This window comes from Gossypium hirsutum, chromosome A09, assembly GCF_007990345.1.
Source record: "Gossypium hirsutum isolate 1008001.06 chromosome A09, Gossypium_hirsutum_v2.1, whole genome shotgun sequence".
NCBI classification, from domain to species: domain Eukaryota; kingdom Viridiplantae; phylum Streptophyta; class Magnoliopsida; order Malvales; family Malvaceae; genus Gossypium; species Gossypium hirsutum.
This window is the reverse complement of record NC_053432.1, coordinates 60,335,582-60,352,295: the sequence shown is the minus strand read 5'-3', so window position 1 is coordinate 60,352,295 and position 16,714 is coordinate 60,335,582. Positions and strand designations below refer to the sequence as shown.

The 16,714-nt window shown below is 30.9% G+C and overlaps 1 protein-coding gene across 6 annotated transcripts; it reads left to right on the top strand.

Annotated features, from left to right (window-relative positions):
• Positions 1–5,701: 5,701 nt before the first annotated feature.
• On the top strand, positions 5,702–12,916 carry LOC107889009 (B3 domain-containing transcription factor LEC2). Of its 6 annotated transcripts, XM_016813295.2 has the most exons (7): positions 8,067–8,271; positions 8,393–10,447; positions 10,541–10,615; positions 10,995–11,095; positions 11,236–11,282; positions 11,388–11,461; positions 12,300–12,916. In XM_016813295.2, exons 2-7 carry the CDS (start codon positions 9,491–9,493, stop codon positions 12,690–12,692), a joined length of 1,647 nt encoding a protein of 548 aa, XP_016668784.1. In that variant the 5' UTR covers positions 8,067–8,271; positions 8,393–9,490; the 3' UTR covers positions 12,693–12,916. The 6 variants fall into 6 exon arrangements, with proteins under 6 accessions (XP_040932210.1, XP_040932208.1, XP_040932209.1 ...); XM_041076276.1 differs by lacking the exon at positions 8,067–8,271 and adding an exon at positions 5,702–5,898 and having other exon boundaries at positions 9,136–10,447; positions 11,236–11,461; XM_041076274.1 differs by having other exon boundaries at positions 8,054–8,271; positions 9,136–10,447; positions 11,236–11,461.
• The last annotated feature ends 3,798 nt before the right edge of the window (positions 12,917–16,714 follow it).

The following is a 16,714-nucleotide window of genomic DNA, read 5'->3' as shown; positions in this document are numbered from 1 at the left end:
AATATGGAGAGGAAAAAGAGAAGAATTTTGGAGAACAATATAATCTCGGTGTGAGAGAATACTTTTTATTTTTCAAAATATTCTAAAGAATTCTTAGGCCTTTTATAGGCATTCAGTATAGAGGAATTTTGGAAATATCCATAAATAAAAATACATAATCTATATTAAATGAACAATTAAGTCAATCTGATTAAAATCAAATCAAATTGATTAGAATAAAATAAAATCAAGATATATGTCCATTTTAAATCAAATTTTGTATATATTTGTTGAGAAAAATAAATTTTGTGTTGGGCTAAAATATTCACAAATCCATTTTGGGCTCAATTAATCCAAATATTTTGTGCAACTAACATTGTGCAAGTACAACCCAACCTTGATGGATTTAGATTTGCACCCTCTAAACTTTCAAGATTAGTCATTCAATCATTATTAAGTGAGGGTTCTCATATATAAACACATTTTACACTTGATATTTAACCAATGTGGAATTTAAGCTTTTCTTTTCCTCAACAAATATTCACAAGTAGCTTATTTTGAGCATCAATTTTTCATTCATCACTCAACCATTTTGAGCATATGATATACTGTTGTAAATGTCTCATGGAGTAGAATATAAAACCATAATTTTATGATTCAACTCTCCAACTTTACCAATCGAAAATATGCATCAAAGTTTCCAAAAATTACAATTTTTCCAATAGTTTACTAGATTGAAATTTTATGGTGTTCAAAAATTTATAGATCCCATGTCACATTCAGTAAAAATTTATGATACATGTATTGGGTGTACTCAATGTGTCCGAGCCTACCCCACCGATGTGTTAGAAATGATACCTTGGGATGGATGTAAAGCTAAACAAATTGCTTCCGCTATGATAAATTTTGAATTTAAGTGTTCAAAAATTCAAAATCTTATCTTACCAACATACCGTGGTTTTTATATAATTTTAAATTAGATATGTTCATGAGTTGAGTTATCCACCCACGATCAACAATCCATCAGAATTATAAAAGGGTTTGGACAAAAAAAAGGACCAAAAAATGAGTTTTGACAAAAAATTAGGCCTATTTAAAATATTAGCTAGAATTGGGCTTAAACATTCAAAGTCTAATTATTTTTATAATTTTGTAATATTTTTATTTTATTTTTATATATTATAAAACTTATATAACATAAAATTAAATATATAATAATACAATACCGTGTAAACATTAAAAATTATGTTAAATTGTCTAAATTTAGAATTTTAATAAAAGAAAAACTATCTAAAATATCAAATACTAAATTAAAAATAATATAGATGGACCTAAAACTAGTTTAGGTTAGTCATTTACAAATATGAATAGTCTTAAACAAAATTTTAAACTTATATTTTGAGTAGTACCGAAAAACATAATGTGTACTACATATTTAATCCCAACTCCGATTGATAAATACCTCTATCCTAATACATTCTAATACTAATACGGACTAATTTTCTTTTTTATTTATTCCTTTCTTTTCTTTTGCACATGTATAAAGTTTCTCATGTTAAAATTTTAATCACATTACAATCTTTTGTATACACAGGAAAATATTAATAAAAATCTTGTGTTAAGTTCACTAAACATTAATTTTATTTTTTTACCAATTTATTTACAATTTGAGGAAAGGGGATTAATCTTTTATTGAAAAAAAAGTAATAAGAATGAAAAATGAAAAGATTGTTTTATTTAAAACCCTAATTATGAAATACTCTCTCTCCTACTTCATACCTCACAATGCATTGTTCTTATAGAGAGAGGCATTTTTCACATCTTCTTAACTCGAAATGGTTGGAAAGAGAAAATGTTACTCTTTTTAAGGTACTCCTGAGAACAGATCTAGTGGATATGAGGTGAGGCCTGTAGCTTAGAGGAGTAGAGCACGTGGCTATGAACCATGGTATCGGGGGTTCGAATCCCTCCTCGCCCACAACCGGCCTAAAAGGGAAAGGCCTTTCTCTCTGGAAGTAGGAAAATCATGATTGAGATAGCGAACCCAAAGCTATGAAACTTGAGCGTGAATCTTTAACCGAAATGGAGTAGCCTTTTATTTATTATTTATCATATATTTTTGAAATGGAGTAGCTATGAAACAAAATAAGCATATTTTATTACCAAACAAGTCTTTTCAAATTCTCAACCCTTGCTTCCTTAAGTTGTTGATAATGATTAATAAAAATTAATTTATTATTAATAAACATTTAATTTTATCTATCTATTTTTATACAATATTATGTAATTTATTTTAAATATTTAATATATATTTGAATTAGAATAAAATAAAAATTTAAAGTAAATTTATTTCAAAATAAAAATTTAAAATATTCAATTTAAATTTCAATTAAAATGAAATTCGATAGTATGTAAAATAAATTTAAATTAAATGGTTTTTTTATGATTTTGTAATTAGAAAAACATTATAAAAATAATAAAATAAATGAGAAAATAGTTTTGTCTTAAATAGAGAATTTTAACTTAAAACTAAATATTAATTAATAATAAACTAAAATTTGTTAATAATAAAATTTAACTTTAAAGGGAGAGGAACTACAAATGTTAAATTATCTCCGTCATGCAAAATTGATTCGATCGAGCTATAAAAGTAAAATTTTGTATCATAAAAAATTATCATCTACCATTATTATTTATCTATAATTAAATTAACTTAATTAATAAAAAAATAAAGAAATTAGCTTGTTTTTGAAGTGCTTTACATTATTTTTAATTAATTTAAATTAATCTAGACATAAATAATAAATATTGTTTTAACTTTAATCTATGTAACTAGTTCTTTTTCTTTTTCTTTGTAAAAAAATGGTTAAATATTAGTTGAAGTCATTCTATTATGTTTATATTTGATATTTAATTATTACATTTTAATTTGTGATGTAATTTAATCTTTAGATTTTTATAATATTATTAATTTGTTTAAATAATTAAAACGTTAACTTTTCAATTAAAATATTACATAATTTTCAATTTAAATGTCTTAAGAATCTTAAAGATGGATACATGACTTTTCATTTCTTTTGGGTTTGTCTTACATTGTTTTCTGACATTATAAGCCGATTGCCAACTTCAATTTTAGCCCTATACTGTGTTGGAACTTAATATTTAATCTATATACTTTAATTTTTAAAATAATTTGATTATTCTACTTTTATAATGTCATTAGTTAGTCTCGATTCTTAATATTGTTGACTATTTTAATCAAAATGCATATGCCGATTGTTTGTAAGAACTCTATTCTAGCAAAAAAAAAATTATTTTATCATAATGAGTTTGAATGGATGTTTTTAATAAAAACCCACATCAATATTTCAATGTTTTTTTTTATTATTGTTATATGGCTCTAAGTGATTTTTTAAAATTTAAAATGTCACATCAATAAATTTAATAAAAGAATATTATCTGTGGTAACAAGACCTAAAATTATAAATTTGAAACGAAAAAGGGCTAAATTTTTAAAAATAAAAATAGAGATTAAATTTCAAATATACAAAATCTATAAAAATTTAAAGTATATTTTAATTTTCAAATTTTTACTATATATAATTCAACACAAACAAATAATAAAATCATACTAATTAATAAAATGAATCATTATTGGACAATCTTTAGGTCACTCACCTAAAGAAATTATATTATACAATAAATACCTTATTAATTGAATTGTATGTCCAAAAAGAGAATTAAGTTTCAAAGCTTTCCACTCTAACCAAGTTTTGATGAATCCGCATGTGTAATTATTGTTTATCTTTAAATTAAATTAAATAGAAATTAATTTAAAAAAAAACATTTTTGTAAATACATCATATTTTTAAGAATTATATCATTTTTAATCGATTTAAATTAATCCAGAGATAAAGGCATGAAAATATCTTATATGATTTTCATTCAGTTTTTTTTACAAAAATGATGTAAGAAATAATTTGTATTTTTAAATATTAAACATTATTATATTAAAAACCTTTTTCAAAATCAAATATAGGTAATATTTGGAGCAATCTTAATTTACCCAGAATTAAATCTACAATAAGTTTGAATTAATTCTCAAATAATTATTTTTCCAGGCATAATATTTATGTGGGTTTTTATTAAAAATATCCATTCCAACTCGTATTCATCTTGATGATATTTGAAGCGGAATGCATCCAAAATAAAATTTAGGCAATTGAATAAAAATTATAGGGAAAAAAATTAGGTAAATTACATTGGAGATTATTTTAAAGTAGTACTTAATCTTTTTTATTAATTTAGTCATTGCAATAAAAAATTTGACCAAAACCAAAATAGTCACTCAGCTGTTAAAAAAAGAAAAAATTGTTCTTTTAGTCCCTTTAAAAATTATAAAATTTCAATTAACACCGTTACTATACCTGCGAACTTTTAATTTTTTATGCTTAGGTAAAGGAAAATAAATCAATTTACCGTAGCTCCGCCCTTTATAATGTCGCCACCGTCTCTGCTCTGTTGTCTTTCACCCGAACAAGAATATTCTATCATGGTTTCCGCCTTGAAAAACGTCATCACTTATTCAATACCTTCCTCTTCCTCCACTTTTGATGTTGCTGTTGACTTTAGTTGGAAAATAAATGAATGGAAAGCACAAATAATTATGGTGCATTTGAAAAACTGGTTTCTAAGTTAGAAAATAAATAAATGGGAAAACATGGGTAATTAAGAAATTTACTTCAGTGTCAAGATCGGAGGAAGAAATGAATGAGATAGTGGCGGAAGACGGAGGTGGAAGTATATCAAAGGTTGGATTTAGCATTTTTATGTTATTTAATATAGGGTTTTTTTATGGAGATTTAAGGAATTAACTTAAAATTTCGTAACTTTTAAGGGACAAAAATAAAATTTTTCCTTTTTTGTTAGGTCTAGTCATAACAGTTGAGTGTTTGGCCAATTTTTTTAATAGCACTTACTAAATTGACAAAAACAAAGGGACTAAAAGAGGAACAATACTATTTTAGGGTGACCTCTAGTGAATTTACCCAAAAATTTATCATAACTTTCAAGTTTAAACAAAATTTATTTTATTAATATTATATTTTAGGATAATGTAACTTTTAGTCCCTAATAACTTTTCTCAATTTGGGTTTTGTAATTTTTTTTTCCATATTTGACAATTTTTTTTTCTCTAAATTTTGGTTCTATGATAACTTTGAGATTATCCCACTATCAAAACTAAAAAAATGTTGTGGCTTCATTAGATTAGGGAAGAATTTCATCAGAGAAGAAATTGCTGCAATTCAATTCAAGAACTTCCATCTCATTGTCCTCTGTTTTCCTAGTACTGAGCCATCAATGAATCCCATGATCCTCACCCCACATCCCTCATATCTTGTCATTGCTCTAATCATGGCTGCCATTGTTGGGTATCCTTAGTTTATCCCTGCCAAAAAACTGCATGTGAGTATTGTATAGTATACTTTCATTTCACTTGCAATGATTTCCCAGTTTGTGTCTTAAGTCTCTTAGCCATGCAAACCATATGGATGGAAGCAGAGGAAGAGAAGGTGGCAGCTTAATTGATCGACATGTTGCAAGTATGAATGCCATATGTTCGACATGTGTCTTCTTTGAGGGTCTTTGGTCTTTTTCTTCGTCCAAACTTGACCCAGTTTTGAAATTTCAGGTCTTGGAAAGGATCAAGCTTTGTTGGGTCTATCCCATCTCTGTGTCACTTGAATTCTTTTTCATGGCCCAGGGGAGATCCTCTTGTTGTGGCATTGGGCCAGTGCTTTTGAGAACAATGCTTGAACCAATCCCACATTGCTACTGTTATAGAGCTTCCTTTCAAACAACTGTAACGCTTCATTGGGAAATTCAACGCAAGTCAAAAGAGTTGAATGTTGGGTATGGGTATGTAATTATTGTTTTATTTAAGTTTTTATGTATTTGTAAGTATATGAATATGCATAGGACATGAATTTTAGAATTGGGATAATATAGATGGAAGCTATTTTTCACATAAGCCAAATGCAGTGTGGTATGAATATGGATATAAAGAAATCACTTTCAGATACTATGCCCCTTTTTGACATCAAAGTTAACTTCATTTGAATCAATATCACCAGTGTTGTTCTCATTTTAAGTTATTTATTAAAGGGTTTTATTATTTTTATTATTTGGATTTGGAAGAAAATATCTTTAAAACTTTCCTTATTGAAATAATTGGAACTTATGACACATTAAGTGATTCTGCTTAAATATTTTCTGACCATTTGATGATCATTAAATCCTTCAAGCTGAGATATGGAGTTCAGTTCTTACTGAAGAAATTGCTGTGATAGTGCAAACTGTAAACCTTGGCTAAGTTCTGTAGTTTTTTTTGTTATAAAATTGAAGAATTAGACAACATATGTTACATATCAGCATAAGTAGAATTTTTACCATGTATAGGTACTTTGCTTTGTTCCGATGATTACACAAATATTATGTTGGGACTTAGGACAGTTATGACAGCTTTAATGCGAAAATGTTAAGTAAAATCTACTCTTTTATGAATAAAGCTTTAGAATCTGGTTTCCAGGTCAGTCCTGAAAACTCAGGTTTAGGAAAGGGTCGAGCTTCGCTGGGTCTATCTCGTTCTGAAGTGTTGCTTTCATTTCTCCACGGCATTCATGTACAATGCTTAAACGATCCCACATTGCTTACAATAATATCTTGTCTGTCATACTGCCCCCTTTCCAACAATTGTAACGCTTCAATGGGAAATTCAATGCAAGTCAGAAAAAAAGGGATTAATTTAGAGTTGAACGTTCGAGATAGGTATGTATTTATATGTGTTATGTGTTTTGTGGGATGTGTACATGTATTTATTTAAGTTTTTATATATTTGAGGTATTATATATGAATACGTAGGACATGAATGTTAGAGTTCGGATAATATAGATAGAAGCTATTTTCCACATAGTCAAATGCAGTGTTGTATGAATATGGAGAGAGAAATCACTTTCAGATATTAGGGCCCTTTAGATACCAATGTTAACTTCATTTGAATCAATATTATGAATGTTATTCTTATTTTAAGTTATTTGTTAAAGGTTTAATTATTATTATTTTGTTTTTGGATTTGGAAGAAAAGATTCTTTTCTTATTTGAATCATATGCATTAATCACTGGACAAAAAGTTTGAATGCAAAGATTTATTAGAGGTTGAATAATTATGACATAGATAGGAAATTGTATTTAAACTTTTCCTTAAGTGAAATAATTGGAATTTAAGGACATATTATGTGATTATGCTTAAACATGTATGATTATGCTTAAACATGTGGCCAGCTTTTTACCATATATAGGTACTCTTCTTTATTTCAAAGATAACACAAATGTTATGTTGGGACTTAGGACAGGTATGACAGCTTTAATGCGAAAGCGTTAAGTAAAATCTCCTCCTCTATGAATAAATCTTTAGAAGCCGGTTTCCAGGTCATGCGCCAGTCTACCATAAGCTTTTTTCAGTAAAAAAGGTGCCTAATGTGACTTTATAAAGTATTGAAACAGAAATCTGATTGTTTTAAAGGTTAATGAGATGTTGGCCTTAGACCTCCACCTTTGAACATATCTTACATTCTTTTAGTCTCTTTTATAATTTAGAGTTTCACATAGTTATTTCTGATTTGTTGTCATTATGTGTAATGCTGCCTTGAAATTTTAGTCTATTGTACCTAAAGCCGGAGTCTTTGAATTGCTTTCTTTTGCAAGCATCTGTCATAAGATGGTATTATAAACACCGGTGCCTATAATGGGCAATTGGCTTTGTTTGGCTTAAATGGTAGGACATGTTTGTCAATCTATATTTTTAAGTGATTATTTTGTAATTTTTTTCCCAAAAATGTACAAATAAAGAAGTCGACATGAACGAGAAAGCGATTCCATCTTACCTAACATCGTCTTCGTGGAGTAAAATTAATGGCACTCATTTAACGTGTTCGGCGTTACGTTCTAGATGTTGACAGCTATGGGTATCTTCGGCAAGTGTTGCATACCTAGGCCTCATCGCTTGCATGAAGCTCTGCCTCTTGGTCTATATAGTTGAAACTTGTGCCTGTGAATTACCTCATTCAACAAATTCTCTCCTGAAAAACTCCTTATATATTACCATTTCTGAATTTTCTTCTCTTGCTTCAAAATCCGAAAATCACTCAAAGATATAAGTTGTAGAATCATCTTTATTGATGGACAGAGGCCTTCCGATCCTTCCTATGTAGGCAGAGAATTGAGACTTGCTCTGTAAGTAATCAAAAGGCCTTCTTATCGTAGCTGATATATCAAGTTGATTTCTTAGTTTTCTCTGTTAAAATTCTATCTAACCATTTTTCTTTTTCTTATGCTGCCTGTTCTAATTTAAAAGTGTAGGATTTCCGGCCCTCATTTTCGGACCACCTGTGTGCGTACTCATAAATAGAGAAAACACCTACCTGGAATACCTCATTTCATCTATAACTTCAAGTTACCATGGTGCATGTTGTATATGTTTATCTGTATTTCAGGTCCATCTTAGGATTTTTCTACTGAAATGAAGATTTCTTAATTATGTAAATGTTGGTAAGAAAAAGATTTAGCATTGTGTAGATGCATACGTGTTTCCTATTCCTGATCTGTCCCTACAGTCCGCATGTGACAACGGACAGAAAACCACCTTATAATCAGCTTAGTGATGCACTTCATGCTCAAATAGAAGGTTCTTGTTCTTATGGAAATATCATTCTTTAGTAAAGTAGGATTTGACTGTTCGTTTTTTATCCCATTAATCTGGCTGGGTTTCTAAGAGCACCACATGCGTTTCTCAGGTTGTAGTTAAGATGCCAATATAGTTTCTGAGCATTTAATGTCTCAGTTTCCAGGTTTCATATTGATATAGCCATAAATATATCATTAACTTGTTTTGATACCCTAATGTTGATTGCCTTTTTTTGGTCTTTGACACTTTAATACTTGAAATGTGGCCCTGCAATGAGTCCCAATTACTGCAGTTTCCAATTTTTCACCTCAGTTTTTCGGACATCAAAGGCATATGGTTACTGATTAGTGTTTTGGACAATGTTTTCATGCATTAATCACCAATTTTTTCAGTTCATTTTGTCTTTTCCACAGGTTGAACCTGATGGCAGGTTTTGATCCTTCAAGTAGACGATAAAACAAGCCGGATATGGCAACCAAAAAGCCGCAGAGTGGAGTGGATGACAAACATTGTGAAGTTAAACACACATCTAAGACAACCCTCATGGAAACCGATATTCCTTATTCAATTTCAGCCACACCTTGATCCAAACCATTCCACCATCGTTTTACTCACAAATAGAGGCATTATCTAAAACCAATTTCAAAAACCAAGAAAACGAAAAAAAACTAGAAAAGCACAGGTTATAAAGTTTAAAAACTAAAACTCCAATCCTTAGCCACCAACTACATTGTTCAACGCAGACGGTTATGAGTTAGCCAAGGAACAATGCATGGTGTTCTGTGCAGAATCAGCCCAAGACTAGGGCCACATTTAAACCAAAGGTGGCGCCAACACTATCTCAAGCACACTCACTGGTCAGATGGGTATCCCGAAACCACCTTCCTCCGGCCACTTGTCAGCCAACCCACCACCCCATTGGCAATCTCTCGTTACTTCACTCTCGTTGTTTCTCTTCTCTCTTTCTATTTGCAGTTTCATGGCCTTTTTCTCTCTCCACAACCGATCCCTCTGCACCACTTGACGCGTTTCTCATGCTTTTTTCACACCTGGACTCACCCTAATGGAAGCATCTTACATCCCCATGACCTTATTGAGCCACACTTTGTTCTCACTCAAAACAGAAAAGAAGAACACACAGAAAGTAGTGCACTCTCATCAACCTTCTTCTCTGATCGTAACCAGCCCTGCAATCCCTTAGACTCATCATCATCACATTGCACCTTTGTCCTAATGGAGAATTCTTACATTCCCTTTTTCTCCACCACAGCCACCTCCAGCACCACCCCAATCACCACCACAACAACCACCCATTCCCCCTCAAACATGGATTGGTCTCAGAATTCTGACTTCTCCATGTTTGAACCAATGAACTCTCAGTTTCAACATCCATCACAGCTTTTGTCACCTAACCAGAGCCTGCAATTCCCATACAACCATTCCATAGAGCAGGCTCCTGTGTATCCTTTCTTTACGGGGCAAAAGGGGTTTGAATTTGGGGTATGTAAGGAACAAGAGAGAAGAACCAATGATCCTTATAGAACAAGGCTTGCAAGGATTAACAGAAAGTTGGCACGGCAAAGAAGCCTCCAAAGAAATGCTAATTCAGGGGCTTCAACACAAGTAGATGCAAGGAGACTGATAAACTCTGGTGCTGACACTGATACAAATAAAAACAAGGATACCAAAAAGGATCTATACAGGTTTTGCACACCAGATAACAAGGTTCGTTTTTGAAAAACTTGTTGATCTTTTTGAGTTTTGAATTTCATTATCTTCACTAATGACTGAAATTGTTTATAACTTGGAATAATGCAGAGATTAAGGGTGTTGCTAAAGAAAGAGCTGAAGAACAGTGATGTTGGGTCCCTTGGGAGAATAGTTCTTCCAAAGGTGAGGTTAATTTACTTGATTATCCATGAGGCCATCTCAAGGCCTGTTCTTCCACTTTAAAGAATTTTGAAAGAAGAGAAATAAGTAAAAAAAGAGAGCCAACCAATAACTATTCCTTCATTTCGTCTCATTGATTACTGCAACATTGTTGTCATCTTTACACTGTTCAATAACTAATATTAATCCTTTCTTGACTTCTCGATTCTCGCACATTAAAAATCATCACAGTAAAAGGAAAAGATAACAGTCTTGTCAAGGCAGTAATTATCTTCTAATTTGCAAAACGAATGATCATTATCTTGCATACTGATTTATTATTAATTTTCACTAATTATGCTCTAATCTTATGTTTTATCTATGGTGTTTATCTTAAAACCAGAGAGACGCAGAGGTAAACCTTCCACCACTATCTGATAAAGAAGGAATACAAGTTATGATCAAGGATGTATACTCTAACCATATGTGGACCCTCAAATACAAGTAATTCATTCTCAAAATTGATTCCATTCCGTCTTTTACTCATTTTCGAAAAACGGGTTTAGACAGATTTATTGGATGTCACCTTTTAAAAGGGTTTCAAATTTTATTTCTTAACTCTATTTGTTCATTTGATGTCTCAGGTTCTGGTCCAATAATAAGAGCAGAATGTATGTGCTGGAAAACACTGGTAAACCGTACATTGTTAATGACTTTTTTTGTTCATTTGAAACCCTTTTGTTATATGAATTTTTGCATTTTATTGTGTTTATAATCTCATTTTTCAATTCATCAGGGGATTTTGTAAAGCAAAATGGACTAGGAACTGGAGATTCCCTTACACTTTATGAGGATGAAAGCAAGAACCTTGTGAGTTTTTGTTTTTTCTTATTAATCTTAGTAATTAAGATTTATTGAAAAATTCAATGTGGGATTTGAACATTAAAAAGAAAGGCAAAAAATGGTTTTAGCTTTGCTGGAGGACAGTAATGCCCTTGTCTTTTTCCTATATTTCCTTGGCAATATCATGTGCCTACAAAAAGCAAGGGTTAGAATGGACAAAATAACATAACTTTAATGGACACGTAACTGATGATGTGTTGGCAGTAGACTTACCTTTCAAAAGGACAGCTAGGATTGGTCACGTGTGCACTGCATCTTTGTGGCCCTTGTAACTGAAGTTAGGAGTTGAGTCGAGTTTAGCTTTGACTTGAAACTTCAAAGTTCAGTTCAAATTGGACCGAGTTTCACTTTTAAAATTTAAGCTCAGCTTAATTTTAAATAATCTTTTCAAGTTAAATCCGAATAATTTAGAACATTTAGTACTTAACATGTTTGATTACATTGCATTTATTTCGATTTTGATTGTAAATGTAACGAATATTATCACCATCGATATCTAGACAAAAAAGAGTTTGAAATTACATACACCTGCATTTATTTGTCCTATATGTGCACGTTCCCTTTGCCAGAAAATACTCAAATATAGACAAAATCTGTTGAATTTTGATCCCTTTTCCCCATACAATGCTTCTTTTTAGTGTCCGTTCCTTTTTGTCTAACTTATGATAACGTAAGAAGAAAACCATCTAAATATTCTCACTATTTTTGAGAAACAAAGATCACCCAGTTCTTTAAAATACAAAGCTATTGTGTTTTTAATGTCTCGTATTATTTGTTTGTCTTTTAATTGCATTTCTCTTTGCAGTATTTTTCTATAACAAAGGTGGCAACGGTTGCTGTCGAGTCTTCAAGCAATATACAATACTACCATAACGTAAACAATAATGGCGAAGAAGGCAACGACAACAGCAACAATATGTATTTGCCATTTACATCCCAGTCTAAAGATGATGAAGCAGCATCTTTAGAGTTATTTATGGAGCAACAAGAACCTAATGATTTTATCATGACTTTGCCTATGGATTCTACTTATGGTTCACATACGATGTTCCCTGAGGAAACCAGACATTTACCTAACAACGTCGATCAAATGCCGTCGTTGTCAAGAAGTGTCGACGATATTTCTATCAACTTTGACGACTGCTATGGGGGTCTTGATATGTTACCTGAGGCAAATCAATACAATTTTTCATTTTGATATGGAAGCATATCAGTGGTAGGATTCATGGGCTCATACAACAGTTTAGAATCAAAATAATAATTTGGTTCTTGTTTTTTCCTTTATAGATAAATATATATATTTATTTATTTGAAATTTTTCTCTTTTTATTAGAGTTCAATGTTTATTTTTATTCTTCAATGTAAATGATTCCCAATTGGGGTGGAAAGAAATTATAGTTAAGAATTTTCTCTTGTTTACTTTCTTTTTTAACTTTTATTTATGCCGATAAATATTGATGTTCATGAACATGAATGTTATTTCATGATTGATGATGATAATGTGGATTTTGAGGTTGATTCAGTAATATCTTAGTTTCACATTAAGAAATTTTGAGATTAGAATTATATGGTTTAAAGTTTAGTTATTAATTTAAAATTTGTCTCAAGAGTTTTGGTGAATTAAAACAAAAAATATTACCTTCAAATATATAAATTCTAAGTTGGAATTTAACCAAACAATTAGAATGATATAAAATGAAATTTGATAATTTATTTTGAAAATTAATATTTTTAATGATTTAATTTTTTTAAAATATGTTTTATAATCCATAAAAAGCTATTTGATAGAAATTTGAGTTACTCATAAATTAATGAAGAATATTTTCATTTAATTTTAATTTTGTTAACATTATATTATCCTTTAATTAAAATTTAACCTTGTTTAAAATAACTTGAAATGTTTTTAAAAAATAAAGATAAAAAAGTAAAATAAATTTTTTCATAATTTAAAAATTACATTATTAAATAGTCTAATTATAATATATACTTAATTTTCAATAATATACGAAATATTTTATAAGTTACATTCAATACTTAATTTTTTTCAATCATTAATTATTCAACACTTAAATTTTCAATTTATCAAATAAAACCTAATTTTAAATTTCTCCTATAGTTTGGAGACATCTAATAAATTGACCCAAAGTATATATCATCGTTAATCACAACTGATTTGAGTTGTCATTTAATGTTAAGACTGACGAGTTGGCTAATAAAAAAACCTAATATGAACATTTTGAATTTTAAAATTATTACTGATTGGAATTTTTTTGAATTTTGATTACTTACAAGTTGGAATCACTTATGTAATTTTCAGATTCAAATCATTTCAAGTTGTAGTAAAATGAATTTGAATTATTAACTTTTATAATGGGTGAAATTCAAATTTGATTTTTAGATTGTACTACAATTGATAAATCTATTTATTATGATTTCAGATTGTTAACTTATTATAGTTAATATTGATTAATGAATAAAAATTGAATTAAAAATCAAACTGATTTCCAATTCAATTAATGGAATTCAACACTTAATTATACTTTAAATTTTTAGGTATATTAATCAACACAAATTAAGAAAAAAAAATTAAGGAATGATTCTATTAAGATCTATTAACTGTCATCAGGTTTTGGGTGAGGTAATTAGTACTGTGTTAGTGGATGTATCGTTTGTTTACTGGTACATGTATGTGTTAGTATCGATCTATTTTGGTATAATATTTTAGATTTATCGTTATTTTTTAAAAATATTTGATATATGTATAAAAAATATTTACAAATATTAAATAATAAGATTAAATAAATCTCAAATATAAAATACTTGTAAAAACTATTTTAAAAATGTTGGTGTTATGGGTTGAAATCTCATGTAAATTTCACAATACAAAAAAAATATATAAAATACTCATCAATTATATTTTTTTGAGAGAAAATTTGATTACCTTATTTAATAAGAGAAAAAAAACAAAATCAAATAGAACCCAAAATAAAATTTGAAAACAAATCAACAAACAAAAGGAGGTCTCTCTCATGAAGGGACCTTAACCGGTGCTAAGCCATCAAGTGAAGCAATGAATAGACGGCGAGCAAAACACTTGAGGGGAGAAGTTAGGGAAACAAAGATATTGATAAATTCCCTAAATTGAAGCTTCTCAAGGCGCGGACTAAGACGGGTCAAGCAATCTTCTGTCCTCATCGGCTGCAACGGTGACCAACACTGGTGCCTCCTCCACCCAAAAACAGTCTTCCATTCTCGTCATACTATCTTGAGCCATTGCATGTGTAACCTGGTTCCCTGATCTTGCTATAAAGTTGAATCGATGGTCCACAAATAGCTTTGAAAACTCCTTTGCCTCATAGATAAGTGCACTAATTTCTGATAAATCTTCTGAACTTGCGATTAACTTTTGGATGACCGACTTGGAATCACTTTCCATGATGACGGACAAGAAACCCATCTCAAGAGCGAACCTTAGCCCATAAACTACTGTTAAAGCTTTTCCCACAAAAGTTGTAGACAACTGTAAGGTAAGGCGGCTACAAGCCCCCTAAAAGAATACTAGAGAAACAACAAATTCTTTTAGAGATGAAGCTATAGAAGAGAGGAAATAATACTCTCAAGGTAACAATTCTAACTCATCTTTAATCTGTTTAAAGTACATGCTTATATAGGAAATAGAAGCCTAAACTGCTATTAACAGAATAGCATAACAAATTATAATTGTCTAACCACTTAGTGAATTACACATTAATCACATGTGTATTAGATACTATAACATTCATCCAACTTCCGCAAGTGGGACGACCCGGAGAAGATGACGAAACTGGGTAAACGTCGAAGCAGAAAATGGTTTAGTGAAAATATCCGCCACTTGGTCACATGCGAGAACTTCGCCAACAATCAACTCGCCACTAGCTACCTTTTCTCGAACAAAAAATAGATCAAGTTCAACATGTTTGAACTTAGAGTGCAGAACCGTGTTAGCTATAACAGCTACAACATTAGAATTATCACATCACACTGTCGGAAGATCAACCGAACTTAGTTTTAACTCTGTTAACAATGAGACCAGCCACGTAACATCACTTGCAGCCGCGGCTAAACTCTGATATCCAGCCTCTGCCGTAGAGCGAGAAACAACTTGTTGTTTCTTAGGACACCACGAAATAGGTGTGTGACCAAAGTACACACAATATCCTGTAGTAGATCGATGATTATCAAAATCAAGTCCCCAATTTGCATTGGCATATCCAACCAAAGACAGCTTATTAGACTTTCAGAAAAGCAAACCATGAGAAAGAGTACTATATAAATACTGTAAAATTTATTTCAACGCTACCATATGTAGTGTAGTGGGTGCATGCATGAACTGACACACTCGATTAATAGGTATGCAATATCTGGCCGTGTCAAAACGATACACTGAAGAGCTCCAGCAACACTACGATATTCAGTTGGATTAGCAAGAGGTTCACCCTCATCTTTAGACAACATAGAAGAGCTTACCATTGGTGTATGAACACTGTTGGCATTAGTCATAGAACTACGGGCAAGAAGCTCACGGATGTCTTTGCGCTGACATAAATGAAGACTACCTGAGGAAGATCGGCTGACTTCAATTCCCAAAAAATAATGAAGCTCACCTATATCTTTTAGAGCAAACTTGTTGTAAAGCTGCTAAACAAAGCAATTAATTTCATCAGATGAACTGCCAGTGATAACAATATCATTCACATAGACAAGAACATAGATAGTATGATCAGAAGACGACCGAACAAATAAAGAAGCATCGAATTTTAACAAAGTAAAACCAGCAGAAATAAGAAACTATTTTAACTTGTTAAACCATGCACAAGGAGCTTGCCGTAAGCCATACAGAGCTTTATTCAATCAACAAACTAACCGTTCACCATTTGGACCTGATTGCTCATAACTAGCAGGTTGCTGCATAAACACATCATCAGTTAAATCTCCATTCAGAAAGGCATTATTGACATCAACCTGCCGAAGATGACACCCATTGGTCACGACAACAGAAAGGATGGCTCAAATGGTAGCAGGTTTGACCACCGGACTGAACGTCTCCTTAAAATCGCAGCCAGGTACCTAAAAACACCCCTTGGCAACCAATCGTGCCTTTCGACTGTTAATCGTCCCATCAGGATTCTTCTTGATCTTAAACAACCATTTATAACCGATTGCTTTCCGGCCAGGAGGGAG

What these genes read in the sequence shown, in the direction of transcription:
- LOC107889009 (XM_041076276.1), top strand. Translation starts at nt 9,491, where the DNA reads ATGCATGGTGTTCTGTGCAGAATCAGCCCAAGACTAGGGCCACATTTA. An exon ending in ATGTGGACCCTCAAATACAA is followed by an intron (nt 11,096 to 11,235) that starts GTAATTCATTCT and finishes TTGATGTCTCAG; the next exon opens with GTTCTGGTCCAATAATAAGA. An exon ending in AGGATGAAAGCAAGAACCTT is followed by an intron (nt 11,462 to 12,299) that starts GTGAGTTTTTGT and finishes TTCTCTTTGCAG; the next exon opens with TATTTTTCTATAACAAAGGT.